This window comes from Mugil cephalus, chromosome 15 (genome assembly GCF_022458985.1).
Source record: "Mugil cephalus isolate CIBA_MC_2020 chromosome 15, CIBA_Mcephalus_1.1, whole genome shotgun sequence".
Classification (NCBI taxonomy): Eukaryota; Metazoa; Chordata; class Actinopteri; order Mugiliformes; family Mugilidae; genus Mugil; species Mugil cephalus.
Genome location: NC_061784.1, coordinates 14,872,598 through 14,893,379, shown reverse-complemented (window position 1 = coordinate 14,893,379; position 20,782 = coordinate 14,872,598). Strand labels below are relative to the sequence as shown.

The 20,782-nt window shown below is 40.7% G+C and overlaps 1 protein-coding gene across 3 annotated transcripts in view; it reads left to right on the top strand.

Annotated features, from left to right (window-relative positions):
* The window catches only part of si:dkeyp-23e4.3 (rho GTPase-activating protein 7), a 65,893-nt gene that overhangs the window by 22,404 nt on the left and 22,707 nt on the right, over window positions 1–20,782 (top strand). The window contains exon 1 of one of the 3 annotated variants that reach the window (XM_047607328.1): window positions 20,535–20,769. The exons of the other annotated variants lie outside the window; for them this stretch is intronic. Within the exon in view, the coding sequence (XP_047463284.1) occupies window positions 20,757–20,769 (13 nt within the window). The 5' untranslated portion in view covers window positions 20,535–20,756. Of the gene's footprint in view, window positions 1–20,534; window positions 20,770–20,782 lie in introns of those variants that run through there. 3 annotated transcript variants of the gene reach the window in all.

Genomic DNA, 20,782 nt, shown 5'->3' with positions numbered 1-20,782 from the left:
TTTATGATAAAGGCCTGAGAAATCTTGTCTCGTGTTGAGATATTGCTACAATAACAACCAAAAAAAAAAACAAAAACAAAAAACAGGGCTGCTGTCCCGAAAACAAGACTTAGAAGAAATATCAATGATTTATACAAATGAGCTACGCTGGAGACCAGTCAAACGTCCCCACCCACTAAGTTTTTGTGGAGGAAAGTTGGTCTGGTGCATTAAAAAAAAAAAAAAATGGAAGACATACTCCACTTCCTCCCCTTGGCCAAACTGATGCCACCCACGCGTCTTCTAGACTCACCACCGGTTTCAGTTAATTAACACTGTGCTCTGCTCTATCTCCAGTTGCAAAGGAATGTTGGATGGTGTGAAGTTATTATTTATTGATCTCTGCCCTGACGTTACTTATTTTAGACACAAAACTCAGATTGTAAGTTTCCATGTGCACACACATCTCTGGTAATAAAGCCAAATAAAGACACCAGTTATGCTGATATGTTATTTATGTTAGAATCTCACTCGTATGTAATCTGATCTTTATTTATAGGAAAATGAGGTAGCTCCTTATTGTCTGAATTGGTCAGTTTGGGCGGAAAACATTTGCACGTATAACAAAAACTTCTTGGAAATGGTGAATATCGATTTTATTTGCAAGCAAATAAACACTTAAATCAGCACAATTAAGTGTGGCACAGTTGTGCGATGGTTAGCACTGATGCCTCACAGCAAGAAGGTTCTAGGTTTGAATCCACCGGTCGACTTGGGCCTTTCTGGGTGGAGTTTGCATGTTCTCCTTGTATTTGTGTGAGTTCTCTCCAGGTACCTCCCACCGTCCAAACACAAGCTTTAAAACGGCCACAGGTGTGAATGGTTGTCTGTCTCTCCGTGTTAGTCCAGGGTGTACCCCGCCTCTCGTCTAATGACATCTGGGATATGCTCCACACCTCTAACTCATGCACCTCTCCACGCTCGGCCCGTCCCAGCCCGCCGTAAACCTGTGCGCCGCTCTGTTGCTCTTCATGGATCAGCCTTTTTTCCTCCTTCATGAACATGTGCGGGGAATCTCTGCGAGGTGCCAACCTCTCTGCACCGCTGCCTCCGAGGTATATTCACCGCACATTTATCATACTTGTCGGATGAAGCGACTCTGATTCAGATCTTTGTCACTTTTCCTGTTTCTTCCTCGGAGCTTTTCACGTGGAAACGGCCCATTCTCCTCCTTTCTGCAAAAAGAGAAAAAATAATAATAATAATAAAATATCTGAATGGCCAAGCTTTTGCCACTGCTTCTCGTCAGCTGTTTTCTCTTCGTATGACTCCATCTGACCTGCTTATCCAGCAATATCCAGAGGCTGCCGGAGCAAACTGAAATCTATCACGCTACCTGGGCTTCTTATCACATGGAGAGGGGGATAGGAAAAGAATAAGGGGTGGTCCTGACACAGAGGGGCGAGGAAAGATGAATAGAAAATAGACGAGAGAGGGAGAGAGAGAGAGATCACAGATGCGGCGGGAGGAGAGGAAGAGATAAGAGCAAAGAAGAAGAAATGTGAGAAGCAGGGGAGGTTTTAGGGAGAGATGTAGTCTGAGAAGCAGCTTAGGAGCTGTGGCGGCTCGGATAAGGAAGAGATGAGACAGTCTGGGAGGACGTGAGGAAGATGAGATGGACGATAAGCTACGAGCAGCACAGGGCCAATAAACAGGGCAGAGCTGGAAGAGAGTGAAGAGGAGGAGGAAAAAGATGGAGGGGAGGAGAAGAGAAAGAGGTGGCGGGCAAGAACAAAAGGGAGGAGAATGAAGAGCAATATAAAAAGAAGTAGTTCCTCCTCCATGATAGTGTCCATTCCTGAATGTGTACAGTACTTAGTTATTATTATTTGTTCATCTCACAAATTTTCAGCTACACTTCTCTGGAGCGGCTTCACATGGCTGCAAGGATTCAATAACCTGAACAAGAAGAAGAAGAAGAAGAAGAAGAAGATGCTTTTCTGACGGTGGTGTAAGAGATCAAACGATGGTCTCAGTGTAAATTCAACATTGGCCCCACAAAGTGAGTAATCTGCGAGAGTTTGGCCCCCACAATGTAATAAAAACTCTCACACACACACGGATTTCATTTAAGGTCCCAGCAGCCCTGATCGGATTATCCAGACTCAGCCGAGTGTGATGATACCGTTTTGTTCTGAAAGAAACTCACGTGCAGGCGTTTTTTTTTTGTTTTTGTTTTGTTTTTCCATCTGGGGCGGAGGTAATAGCTGTTTAACAGAGCATCGGGATAAAAGATCTGCGCTGACTTTTACCCACTGCTCAGTTTGAGTCTGGGAAGCTTTTCGGAAACAATATGGGATTTCTGAAAGTGGACAAAAACTAGATCACCAAGAACAGAAACACTGTTGTAGATGTTGAAGAATTTAAGCAAGACTTTATGCTTAAAGCTGAGAGGAGCTGCTGTTGGCTGGGAGGCTAGGAAACAAGGATGAGCTACTATTATCTGGGATGTTAGCAAGTTGGGAGAAGCTAGTATTTGCTGGGAGGCTAGAAAACTAAGAGGCACTACTATTTGCTGGAAGGCTAGGAAGCTAAAAGGGAGGCTAGGAAGTTAAGAGGCGCTACTATTTGCTGGAAGGCTAGGAAGTTAAGAGGGAGGCTAGGAAGCTAACAGGCGTTACTGTTTGCTGGAAGGCTAGGAAGCTAAGAGGGAGGCTAGGAAGCTAAGAGGTGTTACTATTTGCTGGAAGGCTAGGAAGCTTCACAAAGCTTCACTTTGAAAACAAATGGAAGAAAGTGTCGATCTAAGATGGAAATGTAATGACAGCAGCGTCTTTGTTGCCGTTTGGTATGTTTTGGGTTGGTTTTGTGTCTCTTTGAGTTGTTTAGTTTTCTTTTTAACTGATCTCTCTGACTTTCTAACGTCAACTATATTAAGTATATTAAGAAGCTCAGGCTCAGGGATTCCTCCACTAATCCTTACATGCCTGTAGTATAGAGAGGGACGCCAGAGAGCTATCATCAAATACATTTCTTGTAAGATATTTGGAAACCACAGAGCAGTAAAATAAGAGATTAGTAACACATTTCCTTCACTTTCCTGTTTTAAAATACAGTTAATCTATTTTGACTGACGCTGATCTCCAGGGATGATTCTATCATTTCTCTTGTAGACTCTTTGATTTTCTGTCACTTTGTCACCCTCCATCACTTCTCTTCTTGTCTGTCCACAGCAAAACTCTCTGTCCACAGGGACAACAGCAGGGACAACAGGACACATGTCAGTCCACTCGTTGTCACAAGCTTTTAAGGGGAAAAAAACAGACAATTAAGACATTGGCATCTTTTCTCTCACTTTACTTCTTTGGGAAATGTTGGCTGTCTAGTGATCAACTGGAAGTTGATCTAAATTATTGTTAATCTTTCCAAACTTGTTCTCTAAAACCCCTCTGTGACAGAAGTAGATTTTTGTAAGTGCAGCTGAGAGCGTAACCTTCTCCCCTGAATATTGAACATGAACTTTTGTGTTTTATTTCAGAAAACCTTTCGTAATTATCAGAATTACTCAAAACAATCATGAATTTACTTGTGTACCTAATTTTTTGGCAAGTGGGGTGGCACTTTATTAGGAACACCTTTGCAATCTAATTCAACTTCTAACACTCAACACTGAGGTGGCTGTGGGTGTTTGTCTGTGATGGTTCTCAGTCACCCATGTCATTGTGTACCCAAAAAACATTTAAGAACGGCAACTAGACTTGGAGAGAACTAGACTTGTTTTTGAGAACACGCTCCAGCCGACTAGGTTCTCCACTAGTGGGAAGCTGAGGTTTTAATAGGAACATGTAGCCCATAGAGAGAACAACGATTGACGGCAGAACTGCTACTCAAAAGAGAAGCCTAAACAAGTAGAGCTCCCCCTGGTGACTGACTGCAGTATAGATCATAAGCTCCACCCCCTCTATGTTAGTGGGCAGGGCTTAGGCAGATAACTAAAACAATGTAATACACATCAAATAATTCTTTTTCAAAGATGGTTTCTGTAATTTTAGGTAGTTAATGTAATGTTGATGCATGTTCAAGTGTCAGTTATTTGGATAAGTTTTGTTTTGGTTAGTTATTTGACACTAATGTAAGGTAGTAGAGACATTGTCCCTATTTTTAAACAGTCGACGGTGTCAGAAACTTGCTTGACATGTTTCTATTAACAACCAGAAACTGGCACAACTAATGTCCATTGGTAGCTAGATACTTACCTGTTGTTGAGAGGGCAACTATTTGACCCTGTCTTCCATCCCTAATTAATGCTTTAAGGACCCATAATCAGTCAGAGGCTCCAGTTTCAAGACAGAAGTTAGGACCGTACTGTAAATTGCACTTAACAGGATCTGTCTTTGTCACGGTTATAATGTTGAGGATGATGAAAACTCCAAGGATCTTATGGCTAAAAATAATAATTCATTCCAAGACTTGATTAAAAAGATAGTTCATGATTTTTCATAAAACGAGTCAAGATAAAAATATAGTTCATGATTTTTCACATAATAATAATAATAATAATTCATGGCAAGACTTGATTAAAAAGATAGTTCATGATTTTTCATATGTTGCGAAAGTGATAAAAGAAAGGAAAAAGATTAAAATGTTAAAATGATGATTGAGTATCTGCTCTGTGTTCAACTGCTTTGGCCTTTAAGGTATAGAAACTCCAATAGTGACAGTAACCACAGTTACAGATAAAATAGTTTTACTTTATTACATACTTTTTTTTTGTTACTCACCTGTTAGGAAAATACACTTGCACAGGTTGTGTTTTTTTTTCAGTCTGTGGCGACAGTAATCGATTGTTGATGCCTGTTTCCATCTTGAGAGAGAATCATGTGGAGAACTGAAGAGTACTGAATGAAAGCTAACGTGTCGTGTCCGAGTAGTTTTCTCTCTTTATTCTCCGGTATTGAGGCGTAACATCTTGAGTGTTTGTTTGATGTGTTTTTCTTCCTTCTCCTCCTCATTCAGTCTTGTTGGTACAGTGTGGTGCTGAAGGGTTCTCATGACACCTAGTTTGTTTGCCAAATAAGAAGAGACCATCGTACCTTATGATGCACAAAAGTGTTTCCAATATTTTGCCCGTTTTCTTCATGTTGATGGGTTGACCTAATCATTTCCATATAAACGTTTTGTCCCCAGCATTCACAGTCATGGAGCTGAGATTTATTGCAGGGGTGTTGTATTAGGATGCATTTATTTTTACTTGTGTACCCTACAAAATGTCTCAGTTTACAGATGCTCCAGCTTTAATTTGCTTTCTTGTCCGTCGAGTCTGTGCTGGGTTCCTTAATGACGCTGGGTAAAAAGCTGACCTGTCATTTTTTGGCTTTTCCCAGCGTCAGACTCGACCGTATCAGCGGGAAAAATCATGTTGACGTTGATGCTTCACATTTGTTGGGGAGGAAACTCTCACCTCGGCGACCCTGCAGAGGCAGCGCACCTTTCCCTGCAGCACATTTAGTCAAGTGCTGTGCTTAGCTATATGTTTTTTTTTTTTTTTTTTTTACACTTCCAATCCACTCCATTTAATTGGCAGCTTTAGGAACTGCTTACTGTGCAGATGCAAGTGACAATTTCATCATTTCATATTTCTCAATTTGCACTTCTCTCTTTACAGAAGTTTACAGAAATAAATTCTGTACAGAAAAGCCATAAACTTTCAAATGTTTCTGCTGGAATTTGTAGTTTGAAGTCCAGTGCATCCAATCATCCAGCAGAAACATGCTTCTGGATGCACCCTGGCTACTTAGTACTCACCTTCAGCCCGTAGTGGCGTTCTCCTGCCAGCAGGTGTCATGTTTGAGTGAAACATCAGAGGAGGTGAGAGGCATATAAATAAAGTGAGAAGTGTAATGAAGGACTTAATTATTAGTCCTGGTAATTAGACACTCAATAGGAAAACTGATGAAACAAAAAGTCTAGCAGGAATGTTGACGTTATGAAGTAGTGGAGAAGTCAAAGCTGAAAGGATTAAACAGAATACACCTGGTGGTCATTCAACTCTGTGGGTATGTTTGTTTTAGGTCACTCAAATGACCCAAAGAAAGATTTTCCAGCTCCTCCTGGTGGAGGACAGACAAAAAGACACAAATCCACTTCTATAGCTCTTCTCTTCAAATCCGCTTCTGCAGCTATTTTCACAGGACGAGTTTCATCAGACGTTAATTTGCAATAACGTCCGAGGTTGTCTGTGATCTTAATCCCGCGTGAATTGGTCATGTCTGTGTCCAAAGCAAATGTCCTCTCCTGTTTCCGGTAACACAGAGGTCCTGTGATAAAACTAATTTATGCTATATTCTACGCTAGCCTCTTGTCACTTAAGGATTCTGAAGGATGTGTCGTAAATCAAAGTCTGGACAGATGTTAGGGTGCAAAGCGGAGATGTCGCTGAGCCATTCACCCGTTCAGACGGAGGAAATCACTAAATCAAGCATTAGTGACGGTTAAGATGGGGCTGATTTAAATACTGACAGGTCGTTGGTAATTTCTTCTCCGGAATAAATAGTCTCATCACGTCATGCTTTATTTTTTATTAAAAATATATTTTTTATTATCAAGTAGAGCTTGTAAAGTAACTAAAGCTGCCAGAAAGTGTAAAATATCCTCTGACGTGGAGTGTAGTGGAGCAGAAAGTAGCAGAGACATAACTATGGATAGTAAATTAGAGTGAAATACAGAGTTGGTTTATCCCGTCTGAATGTGCCACGTGAAACACGTCTACAGGTAAAACTAATCTAATAAGAGAACCATGAAATAATTAATTATTTGGTTTGTGGCTCAGAGTGACACAAACATACTTGCTGCTTTACCGTGTACATGTCTGACATAAAGACTGTGTTTCTTTCTTATCTGTCTGGGTTTACTTTAAATCAGAGTTGGTTTAGAGTCGGACAAGTTGTGCGTCATTCGTTTCGTTCAGGTGTGATATGTCAGACTCCCTCCTCTCCCGTCTTCCACTCCCTTCATACAGTTTTGTTTCTCCCAATATTGATTCTTTAATGTTTTGTTGATGGAGTGCTTTGTGTTGGTCAGCATTTTCACCAACTGCTGACAGTGTGCTGCTAGTTATTCCCACCACCTGCTCCAGGCTGCACACTCGGCCTTTTTCTACAACATTTCTCTCTGCAGAGGTAGTTTTTTTTTTTCTTTTGTTTTGTTTTGTTTTAGTATTTTTTTCTCCGCTAAGGAACAAGGAAAGGGACATTCACTGCACTCATGCATGAAAAGTTGACAAGTTATGTAAAGGTCATGATAGTCTTAATGTTTAATTGCGTCTTGTGGTGGCGAAATGAAAGCTCTACATTTGTCTGAAAACCACTGGCAGACTGAAGGCGCCCCCAAAGATCCTCCGTGTTCAAGCTTATATAAATCTATGGATGAAATGAAGGTCTCCAGGATGTCAGCTGTAATTATGCTCAGGCATGTTCACAGTAATTAGACACCACCATGACACCGTATTCTCCCTGAAACTGACATTTTCTGCAATCACCCAAAGCTTTTGGACTTATTAAAGTTTCCAAAACAGCTCAATCTTGACATGGTCGTGGGTGGTGCATTTAAAAGTGTTCCTAATATTTTGCCTCCTTTAATATTTACGTTACTGTAAATTGAGTTTAGATTTAGTGCAGGGATGTTATATTAGAGTGTATTTCACCTGTGTGCCTAATGTTTTGGCAAGTGACTGTAGTTCTGAAATATTTCTCTTGTAATTTAACTCACTGAGCACTTTATTAGGAACACCGCAGTTTATCGGTTATTTTCATCATAGTCCACGTCGAGGTGGTACTTTTGAAAGCGTTCCTAATGTTTTGCCTCCTTCATTTATGTCGGTGAAGGGGCCAAAATATCTACATCACTGTAAACAGACATCAGTTATGAAGCCCACATATACTGTGAAACTGTGATTCAGTTTATTCAATACCAAAAAAACTTTTCTTAAACAACATCAGCCAGTACGTCTGAGAGTCTTTATCAGGTTTCAGGGTTTGATCGCAGCGCTCTCTGCTAACGCAAGGTTTAACCGACATGCAGTGAAGTGTAATTCTTCAGCCTTTAGCACGCTGGCTTCGTTTCACTGAGTTGAAAATTGATTTTATGGCGAAACGTTGCTCAGCAGTCTGTGCTTTCAAACCTGTTTTCATTAACACGTGGAGCACTACAGCAAATCCTGCTGCAATGAAACACATGGATGCATGTTGCAGATGTCACAGGGGATTTTTACTTCTGTCTGAAAACGACACCAATAGCTAGTGTCTTTTGCAAATTAATTAATTTAGGATGTCCTGTTGTTTTGTATTTGCTTCAGCAACTTCAGCTGAGACTATTGGGAGCTGTTAAATGCTAGTAAATAATAATATTATCCAAAAGATAAGCTGATTGTTGTTGGTTTGTCTTCTCAGAGAGAGGATGTGCAAATAGGCAACTTTCTGCTAACTTCATTTTCAAAGGGAGAGACCATAAACAACCTCAAACTGACTACAAAGGGATGCAGCACAGCAATCACAAAATGATCACAGAGATAAAACAACCACCTAAATCAATACAAAAAGAGACACAAAAAGACCACACAGAGAAAACAATCACAAGCTGACCCAGACTGACGACAAAGAGAGAAATGAAACAAATGTACTAATGTACTGCAAATATGCAAAACACAAAATAACCGGGAATGGCCACAGAAAGAAACAAAACAATCATAAATTGATTACAAAGGGACTCCTAATGAATACAAAAAGAGACAAAAAAACAGTCACAAAAAAACTACACAGAACAATCAAAAAATGATCTAGAATGACCCCAAATACACAAAACAACCACAAAAAAGACTACAAAGATCAAAGAACCACATAAATTAATACAAAAATATGCAGAACACTCATAATATGACCTACAATGACCCCAACCCCCATACCACCACCACCCACCCAAAAAAGACACAAAACAACCACAAAATGAACACAAAAAGAGAAATAAAACAAATTGACTACACAGATATGTAAAGCAACCACATGCTGAAGGCAAAGACACAAACTGATCAAAGAAAGACACGATACAATCACAAAACTATTACAAAGGGATGAAGAACGAATAAAAAAACACGAAGGTGAGAAAATGAGAGAATATGTGTACTGTTGAAATAAAGATATAAAATAATATATATAAAATATGTTTTGTCTGTTCTTAATGTCACCTATCCTCATTCTTCTCTCTCTTTATCCTCTTTTCCCATCCATCCATCCATCCATCCATCCTGCTCTCTTATGGCCTCCCTGCTCATACCTTTAATGTCATGATCTTTAGCAGCCAATGATTTTCAATAACTAAAGGTGACCTGACCTTTCCGTCAAAGCCTTCTTTCTGAATCCTCCTAATAGAAGGAGACAGCTTGTTGTGAGAAAGGGGCTCCCGGCTTCGGCCCCTGGTGACGTCTGGATGTGAACTGTGTACAAAATGTTTGTAAAAAAAATAAAATAAAAAACGTCTAGAATTATGAACTAAACTCTGTGAAGCTGGATAAAAGTTAAGCCCACTGCCTGATTTATTTATTCATTCAGAAGTGAAGATTGAAAGTTTGAATTTCAGCTCTTAAGATCCCACTGGACAAAGCCTCTGTTGCCCCCAAAGTGCAGATAGAAACCGTTAGAAACCAGATGGTGCAGAAAATAGCAGCTAAAGTCGCAGATAAGGGTGCAGAAAGAATGTCAGACAGTGGAAAAAAAAAATACATTTCTTGAAGACTTTCACAGATGACACTACAAACATGACTGTGTCTGTTGTTTCTTCAAAAAGTAGTTTGTTATATCCCCAGTCTATTGCCTGTCGGTTCTGGTCAGTGGTGTGCACTGAAGTTTTCTTCACAAATATGACTTTGGGTAAAAGGAACCTACTCAAAAGCTGGATGGACTTTCTGCCTTGTGGCTCTCTGACCCATTAGACCCATTAGACTCATTCAACAGATGAGCCTCCACCGGATCTGAACTTCTAACTCACCTCTAACGCTGCAGTTATTTTGGTCTGCTTGTTTGGTCACCAAACTTTGATCAGGACTTATCTGGACTGTGGACAACGGACAAAAAAGAACAGTCTCTATTACCTTTGTTTTTGTTTTATTGTTGGTGTTGTGCTTAATTTAGCTCCTTAGGAAGCTAGAGTGAGGTGTACTCACTCTAGCTCTAGCTGGGTATAAACCCAGGAGGGGCTTATACTTACTTTAAATAAACAACAATAACTGTGAGGACAAAATCTTCACATGTATGAATGGATGACTCATAATCACAGAGAAACATCTCGTTCACTTGTAATATCTGCCCTTAAGGGACACGGTAGTCACGGACCAGAGGACAGGAAACCCCACAGACCGGGAAGTACCTACGCATATGAATCAGACGGAGACTATTAATCTGCAGCGAGTCCGATCTAAATTTGGACATAACGCGGACGGCTTTTGCAAGACGGACGCAGGGAACAATCCTGGCATGCCAGGTCCACTCCAGGAATGTCAAGCTATAATTTAGTAATTTGAGAATATTAATTATTAAATCAATACAAGTCATTTTTTAAATGTGCCCAGTAATTATCGGAAAACTGTCTTGTTCATAATACCTGCTGAGATTTTATTTATGCAGTTTCAATATAGTTTGATAAAGAAGAGAAAGTAAGACAAAGGAGAGGCATCAGGAAGGCGGAGAGTTTACAGATTACTCATCACGGGTCTCGACAGCTGACTTCCAGATGAAGTGATTTCCATTTATAGTCCTGGGGTAGTCACGCTGGGCCTACTGTAGATGTACCGTACTACCGTTTGTGCATCAAACAAGGCAGCAAAAGGGATGAAGACTGGAGGAGAAATGTGTTTTCAAAGTGAACTATGATCTAAGTAGTAGATGCATCATTCCATTGGCAGAGTCAGAACAAATTTATAGAGATGGTTAAAGCTGAGATGTGGTCTGTTTGACATCCACGGACTAGAAACAAACCTGACTTCAAGAGTTCATACTGATCTTTCAGCATTGAGTATTGGCCGATCCGATGTTACATGTCCTAAGGTTCCTTCGCTGTCTGTTCCTAAAGTCTTTTCTTGTCTTCTCCTAGAGTCCACCGGACTCAGTCCAATAAATCTTTCTGTCAAAGTTAATATAGCGTGAGAGTGTAGCTTGTACCTTTTGTTCTTTACTCCACAAATGTTCTCGTCATTCAACGCTGCCTTAAACTCCCTAACCCTCTCTGGAAGATTTTTCTCCATTGCAGGGGACTAACATTTGGATATAGTGCAAAGACACGAGCATCATCTGATCAGTCTTTAAGGAGTTTCCATGACATCCCAGCCTTAAACAGTGTTTATTTCTTCAGAAATCGCCACATCCCTTCAAGAGTTTTAAACTTTATTAAGGTCTGATACTGGGGCTGCACAGGGCATTGATCCACCAGCAGTACGCCAGGGTTCTTATTATTAAGTCTGGCATTAAAGGCAAATGTCAGAGGGATTATTGCCCCAAAGCACAGGTACCGAGTCGCCATAGCAATTAAGATAAAAATGAATGTACTCTTACTGTTCCGTCGAGCTGGAAATTTCAGTTTCCCTTTTTTCATCAGTCTCACTGTGCCTCATTATGTTCACTGTGGTTCATGGAGATTGACTGCAGCTCAAAGAGACATTTCCCCCCACAGTGTGTGTTGCGTAAGAGTGTAACTTGGATGATAGGAGATGATCATCAGGAGATGATTAGGAACACAGCATGTCCTAAGTTCTTGGAGCAAACATCTGAAAAGTGAAAAGCAGTCTGGACGTGGTGGTACTGGACTAGTCCACCAGAAACATCTTCGGAGATTAAAACGTTGACTAAAACTTAACACAAAATAAACCTAATAATTAGTTTGCATTTGCAGTTAGTTGAGTTTACGTCGGTCAGACACATGGATTTGCAATTCCAACCATAACCCAGCTTCATTGCGCAAAAACAAATGTCTAAAAGTTATTCGTTCAGACCTTGGACCGTATACCGGACTAATATCGGACTATATCGGAAGCATTGTCCACATTTATATACAGTCTATGGTTCAAACACTATTATTGGATGGTCCAACCGACACCTGTATATCCCAAAACAAAGATCAAGTTTTCTTGAAAATGTTTCATCAGAGTGTTTTTTTCTTCTTCACTTCTGAATGTCTGCTCCAGAGTTATGGACCCTTTGATGCCCAATAATGGAGGTGAAAAGAAGTCCAGCTCTCAATGGCCTTAATACATCGTTAGGGTTGTCAATTTTTTTTTTCTTAACTCTTCTCTCTTTGGGTTTCAGTTAATTGTTAATTGCAAATAAGCTACATTTGTGTATCACATGTTTGTGAGAGAAAACTTATTATATTGAACAATAATCAATAATAACATGGACTTAGCTTATGTTGTCACTTTGTTCACGACCATTTATAAGAGCTTTTCTCTTTCTTTTACTAGTCCTTATAAATAGTATTGATCCTTACAGTATGGTAACATTCATAATTTATGTGTTTATCGACACAATGAAACAAAATAGTAATTTGGCAAAATGTTGCCAGATAATCGTCCAACTAAAGGTAGATGTACTGAAAGTAGGACTGCCTGGAACTAACTGAGCACTAACTAGAAGGTAAAGTTTATTATTCTGCAGAAATAGTTCAATAACTTTCTGAATAACTTTTTATACTTTTTTTTTTTTTTTAACCATGAAACTAGGTCACCATTAAAAGCAACTCAAACTCTAAAGGCAACTAGAGATCACTGTTCAATATTTAAAGTTTAAATTTAGTTGGAGTAGTACTAATGGTCCAGCACGCAAGACAAAGGGAGTATAGGAGAGAGAGAGAGAGAAACGAGAAACCAGAAGAAGACGGAGAGATAGTCATGATAAGTAAAGCTGAAAAACTGAAAAATAATGAACCCAACGAGAGAGACTAACAGAGAGAGATTGAAAGAGAGATTGAAAGTGAAAGAGCTGTTCATATGTTGTATATCCAGGTGAATTTAAAGTGCTAAGAAAACCTAAAAGCAAAGTTCTGTCCTGGGCAGACGGCCAAGTCTGACTTGTCCAGTCTCTTCCATTAACAGCCCTCCCCAAACCCCCCCAAAAACCTGCAGTAGATTTAGTGCAACTTCAGGAAGTGTATATTAAACATCGACAGCTTTAATACGGCTCCCCGTTAACACCTCAAGAAGTGGATTATGAATCACGGATAATGTAGCGGCCTAATTTTTTCCTTGTCCCCGAGTTATCAGTCATTGTTCCCATCAAAGGTTTATGGGGCCCGCGAGGGGACAACGCTAGAGAAGTCGGCCCGAGCCAAAGTAATTGGAAGTTTGGAGTTGGAGTGGAAGTTAGTTTAAGAAACGGAGTGGTTGTGAAACCTCAGTCTAGCTGTTTGATCTGATTTCTACACCTGAAAAACAATTGTGTTTACGCCTTTTGTAGAAGACTTCTTGGACAGCGCTAGCTTCCATCAAGCTAAAGAGGCATTAAGTTATTTAGTGTCAAGGCAGGGAGTGACTCATCAGATATAGAGTGAGTTTCTGCAGCTAGAAATCTCAGCAGTTTAAAAAATAGTTGTTTAGTGACTGGCATTGATCTACAAACTCTATCAACAGTCTGCAGACGGGGATTCTGTGCTATGGGTGCTGTAAAAAAAATAAATAAAAGCACCGTTTTTTTCTACTTTAAAGCAAAGCAGAAGGAAGTTGCACCAATACAGTCCGTGAGACATTGGCCAGACTGGTTTTCAGACATATGGGCGAGTAGACATTACTGTAGAGACAAACAGTCGGTCGATATAAAAGGCTGACAGGCAGCCTCACAGAAGAGGCCGATTAATCACACAGGGATTTCCTGAGCTGGATGAAGCGTTCGGATCGGCGCGTCTACAGGAGGTTGTATTGCTGGGAGGATCACAGCGTTCTAGGCGGAGACTTCCTGCAGTCATGCTACAATGACAGGGACTGTAGATGTTTCCAGTGTTCAATAATGTCTTCTAAGGAACACTATTAAGGGTGATATGTGTCGTCTTTTAACCACACTATCATGAGGATAGTTTTGATTAATTTTGAGAGGTTGAATGAAATCCAAAACGGTAAATCCTGAAACAGCCATTTCTGCTTATTAAATCAACAATGTTGGAGATGGAGCTTAATGGGCTTTTTGTAAGAAGTTGCTTCTGTCTCTTAGTTTTTAGACAACCTTCCTAATATGCTGTAGGTCTCCCTTGTGGTGACTCATCAGAGAATAAACATGGTCTTTCTGAGGGTGTCCTGGGGTGTCTGGCAATAGAATGCTGTTAGTAGGGGTCTTTGAAGGGAGGGTCCTCTGTGGATCATCCCACAGATGCTTGATCAGTGTGGGATCTAGTGAATGTGGAGGCCAGGTCAACACCTTCCTAAAGCCTGGGCATGGTTGCTGCCATCAAGGAGTATCATTGATATGGGGTGTATTTACCTGGTCTGGCTTAAGTGGGTGGTACATGTCTAAGTAACAGGTGTAATTCGACAACGTATCAACAGTCCAGACCCTAACGCCACAGACAGGCTGCAAGAGCTGTGATTGGTCCGCTCGGTAGTAGTGTGTTTCCACTTCAGTAATTATAGTTGCTTCCCCATTTCTGCAATGTCAAATCATGTTTTTCAGATCAATAGCGATGAAGCACACTAAAGATTCACTGAGGAAGTTCAAAGATACAGGCATTCCTATGACTTGTCTTCAGCGAAACATTCAGTCGCCATTGTTGAAAGTGAACCAGGAAGTAGAAGCACAAGTTAACCTGACTGACAAAAAAGACACAGCACGGACTTAGGTTTGCAACCTTTGTAAAAAGGACATCTCTTTGTCTTGACAACATTTTGACCAAGATCTCTGATTTTGATCTCAAGAGCTGCCTGAGGGTTTAGACTTGGTTCTAAGATAAAGATTTGACTTAAATTTAAGCTTTGTGTTGTGATGGTTCAGGGTTAGAGTAAGGATCTAGGAAATGCAACGAGGGTCCTTGCAAAGACAGAAGTAAAATGTGTGAGTATATGTGTGCGCATTTGACTTTTGAAATAATTATTTTATATCAGATTTTTAGGGGAAATTGGGTTCATTTCAATTAAATTTTTTTCCCAGCGTAAATTTGGAAATTAACTTTCAGTTTATAACACTGAGATTAACTTCCCCAGCTGGAGGCTGATGGCAGGAACTACAGAAGATGATGGCACCATTTCCGCCAATTTATGTAGTATCTTTCCCTCAAGTCTTTTAGAACTTTATATTGCAGTAGTGGTTTGTGTTGTATTTTGATGAAAATGTGCCTTCTTTCGGGCATTGCATCTGTAAACATAACAACAACAAAGACTGAATGCTGCATTTAAATGAAGAGAAAAGTTTCCTGGAGACAGCGTCAAGGAAAAAAACATTCCAGATGAAAAATATGCCAATGCTGAACATCAAAGGCTCAGTATAGGATCAGGGGCCAGATTATGATTGGGCAAGATGCGGGGTACACCCTAGACAGGTCGCCAGTCATTCACAGGGCGAGTGTTGTATTACCCTACAGCCAAAATTAGGAGCTAGCTTATCAAAGTTGCCCGTGCTGTGAACCCCATTTCAAGCAAACAGCTGTTCAAGGTTAGTTTGTTGATGAGCCAAAAGTCGATGATAGACTTTGGGCAGCGGAGGTGGTAAAGCTGGTGCTAGGGTGGGATTTCCTGACGGGAACACTCGGATCTCTGACAGTGACCAGGGAGACCTCTGCCAGCAGACACAAGTTTCCATTCATTCGTAGCTTTGAGCGCAACAAGTAGCCTTTAACATGCTCTGCACTTGGACGTTTGTCAGAAGAAGGTGTCGAACGGACGAACCGGCAGAAGCCAACTGTCGCACTTGATGTTTGGAAGAATCTTTGGAACAATAATTGAACTGAAAGTCTGGTATTAACATCTGTGCCAGGGGCTCTGCTGACCCTTGGCAGTGTCCCTGGTTTTTATCCACAGGCCAGAACAAAACAACAGTATATTAATAGCAACGTGTCAGCAAGTACAGCTGGGTTGGTTGTGGGCTGTACAACCGTTCTCTGCATGTCTTTGGACTTTTTTTGAGTAACCATTTAAAGTTACTGGGCATTAAAATACCCCTACATCACAACTCAAAACCCAACTAAAATACTAAAATACACGTCAAACTATCTTTTTTTCAAGGATGGGTTCAGTCATTTTAGGTAGTTGATATAATGCTGATGCATCAGTTGTTTTGTTTTTGTTAGTTATATGACAAAGTCGCAAGATGGCACCAACTATGTCCCCAGGAAAATAGCGTCACTTTGGCCAATGCAAGGAAGTGGGAGCGTATTTTCCATATTTATATACAGTCTACAGTTTAAACTCAGCTCTAATGAAATCCAGATGAAGTGTTACCAGACTCATGGCCTGTCCTCTTAACTGTTGCAGTTTAATTGACTGTGTGAACATTACAGCTATAAATCCTGACGAAGAAAGCCTACTGTAAATCTTGGTTAACTAAACGTTCGCTGTACTGTTTGACTTGATGGGGTGGAACATAAATCAGGCACAGTCTTCAGTATCCATTTAGTGGGAGTCTTATTGGAGCTGCTGTGTGAACTAATGGACCATCCACAACCAGATCATTTGGAAATGTGTCTTTATGATGACTGCATCTGCTAAAACCTGTAAACATTTGGACAATCTTGCAAACTTGCAAACTTTTTTGGGCCCTCGTTTCCTTGCCAGTAATTTCCAAAATATTCCACTTGTTTTTGTGAAAACATTCTTATCTGGATTTAAAGGAATATGCACATTTACAGGCGTGGAATTAAATTAATTTGTGTGTCCATTTAGTTTTGATTTAGCTGCAAGAAAAGGCTTTCTTTACAGGGTGATTGTTGTAAATGAAGGCATGTTTTTCTGGCTTAGGAAAAAAAATTGTTTATTTAATTTCACAATCGCCAAAGTGGGCGATGTCGACACTCCCTACGTTTTTCTGTAAAACAGAATCACAAAGCAGTTTAGAGTTTGATGTTCAGTCCTTACGTGAAGAGGAAACGGAGCTAACGATGACGCTTGGATTTAATAACAACGAAATACTGAAGAACAAAGCTGTTTCCAGCTGTACCTGTATGGAGGTTTTTCCTCTTGGGATCTAAACAGTCTTATCCACTTATTTTTTTAATAATAAAAATGTGCGTCCTTCCAAAGAATTCAAAAGGAGTTTATCCTGTTGAACTGCACTGTTCATCATGTTAGAAGCCCAGACCTTGGTATTTCTTCTGACATTAATAATGAAAGTCAATACTGACTAGGGATGTCCCATCCAAGACATATTGTCCTCCAATCAGAGTCCTAATTTTAAATGTCCTAAAGTTCCTTCCAAGTAGATTCGTAAAGTCCTTCCTTCCTTCCTTCCTTCCTTCCTTTCATCCTTCCAGTCCAATACATCTTTCTGTAAAAGTTAATGCAGGTTGGAGAGGATAGCTCATACCTTGTGTTCTCTACTCCAGAAATGTTCTGGTCATCCAACGCTGCAATAAACTCCCAAACCCTCTCTCTGGAAGATTTTTCTCCTTGATGCTGTCTCCAGGAAGCTTTTCTTTTCTTTTCTTTTAAATGCAGCGTTCACTGTTTGTTGTTGGTGGATTCTTTCTTTTGTGGTATTGAATCGAGGTTCGATTCTCTACCACCACCTCACCAAACAAACATAATTTACTGACTTAAGTACAGTTCTTCCACACAACAGACATGTCTAGTTACAGGATTTTGGTTCCTCATCTTCTACTTTAAATTTTTATAGATTCCACATCACGCAACAAGTACACGGTTTGTGTTTATGGCAGACCTTAAATAAATAACTACAAAACATCAGGCTTGGTTGAAGCCTGATTTCAATCCATACTGATCATTTTAATGATCATAAAAATGCCTGGATCAGCCCTGATGCTGACTGTGACATCCCTCATGTAAACCAGACATGCGAGGAAACACAGATGAAAAGAGAGGCTTTCAATGACACCCAGGAGAAATGACAGAAAGTCAGGGCAAGGGCACACAGTTCAGGACTTCCTGTTCTGCTCTGTACCGGAAATACCACGACGAAGCTTGGGGGCTTGAATCCAGATTAGACTCCACACTCACACATTCACAAAGTAAACTCGTACACACCCCAGAGAACACACGCAAACAGCAACGAATATGCAGTGAGAGCAAACACGTCCTCACACACTGTAGCTGCCTCCCTCAAACACCAAAACACACAGATGCTGTATGTACACATGAACGCCGAACACACAGAAACTCCCATCCGCTGGGAGTATTGTTGGATTCTTCCTCCTTTGACGCCTGGGAGGCTCTTGCTTGGGAAAAGGAAACGCAGTCTTGTGTAACCTTGTTCACAACAGAGAGCTGGAGTCAGAGAGAGTCTTTGTGTTGGCAGAGCCAGAGGTCGGGCCCTGAGCGCCGCTTTAATCCTCTTCTCTGCAGTCGACACGTTGTCAACTCCAGAACAGAAGAGAGCTTCTGTGAGTCTGGGTCGACTGTTGGTGTCTGAAAATGAATAAATACAGGAATATATAGAAACAATCACAGCACAGAGAGCACCTCAGTAGAGTAATGCTGTTTGATGTAGGTCATAAACATAAACCACGTCCTTGTAGCCTCAAAACTTCTGTTTTAATGGCGAGAAAAAATCCCAGAAGAAGAAGAAGAATCAAAATCTTGTGTCTGTCCAGGTCTGCTCCCTAAATTAAGTCAGTCAGATACTACCACCTTAATTCAACAGCTCCAATAAAATGAACACTGATCATCTAAACAGAATCCATGAAGTCCACTCAGGCAAAGGCTGCACTGAAGGCTGCGTTTCAAAAAGAGAAAAGTTTTCTGAAGACAGTGTCAAGGAGACAAATCTTCCAGAGAGGGTTAGGGACTTTATGGCAGCACATGATGACCAGAACATTTCTGGAGTAGAGGCACGAGCTACCCTCTCCACACTACATTAACTTTGACAGAAAGATTTAGTGGACTGAATCCAGTCGACTTGAGGAGAAGACGAAGAAGGACTTTAGGAATTTTCAGGGAACCAACTGTAGGACATTTAAGATCAGATCAGAACTCTCAGAGGAAAGACTTCCTTACATATTTAATTGTTCGTCTTTTTATGACAGAATACATGACTACTCACACACAGCTAATCAAAATCATTATGAAAAACTAGCTGGGGAAAAAATGCTAGCTGAACATAGTTTAATGAGCTCAGGTTCAACTTGTGCCACAGATCACATTAGATAAAAATCATACGAGTAACTTCATTCTTTGACTTAAGAAATCTGTGTCTGAAAAAAAGGAAAACCTATTAAAACTCATGAACCTACAATGTCCCTAAGGATGAAATTAAATACGTGCTAACATTTGCTCGTAGAACTATAATGAAATTTATCCTATTAAACCAAAACTATGTGCTAAACAAGGCGAAAAAGCTCAAAATTTTCACCACAAGTCTCGGATTACATGTCCCGCTGTGGGTCCTCTTTTTAATAGGATGATCTGACGGTGCAGTCTGAATCCAAAATGTTGCAAATGTTTCAGTAAATCACAGATGTTGTAAAATATCAGATTAAATATTGAGCAATCTGCTGCCCGGTCTGGTCAGAGCAGCTGCTGCTTTCATACGCACATATACTGTGGTTAATTCATTAGAGTTAGACACAGTGACGCGGACCTTTTCGCGTCCTGAACTTTCTGACACGTAAATCTTGCGTTTTTAACCTAAACCTTCTCTTTCTCTCCTGCTTCTCTTCTTTGCTCTTTGTCTCGACAAACTGGGTAGAGTCCATTAGCTGTTTGCATACTCCCACTTTCTCCTCCTCCACTGGTGAATTAATGTTGCAAACCCTGCCGACCGCTCTCCTCTCCTTACCTCTCCTCTGAGGGAGTTATTCACATTTAAAAGCCCATAATCAAACACCTACACATTAAATGGAGGGCCATTACTGCTAATGGTATACCTTGGACTGAGCCGAGATGAAACCTTGAGGAACTACAGACTGTTAGGGCACGGCGAGGACTTTATCCTTCTCGCGTTGAGTCATTCAAATATCTGTCTTTCATTTTGTCTTCTCCATCACACAGTCGCCAAGAGGCAATGAGAAGGTCAGAGATCTGGTGGAAAGTGTTCAGTCTCTGAGTCCGTCATGGAGAGATTGGTTTGCATCAGGCCACTTTAAAGGCATGGGGGAATTTCTAACTTCCTACTGGAAATAAAGAAATCACCAGCCTTGTGCCACACTCCCGGGAGTTCCCTTCCGGGGAGGGTCTGCAACTTCCAGATTTTATCTCCCAAATTCACGCTGCTTATCCATGACTCGTTCCAATTCAAAGTAATCTCAGTCTTCTTTGGCAGGGCGCTCACATGTCTGCACCAGTGTTCCCTTGGGTTATTTTTAGGATACACATGCGCCTCCCCCCTGCTCCCCTCTGGTGTTCAGATGGTCCGGTCCAGGCCAGAGGAAGGGGAGTGGTGGCAAAAGGGAAATCTCCAACAATGACTTCATTAACATGATGCCCAACATGACCAGCAGCACTGGACTCTACCGCTCCGTTACAGCACTGGATATTTGACCTTATTTTTCATTTTTGGATTTAATTTTCTATAAGCTTTGTAATCTGAAATCTAAATCGTCTGATTCTGCATCGAGGTCAAGATGGAAACGTGCTGAAGACCTCCAACGTTATGTTGATCACAAGTGAGTATGTGGG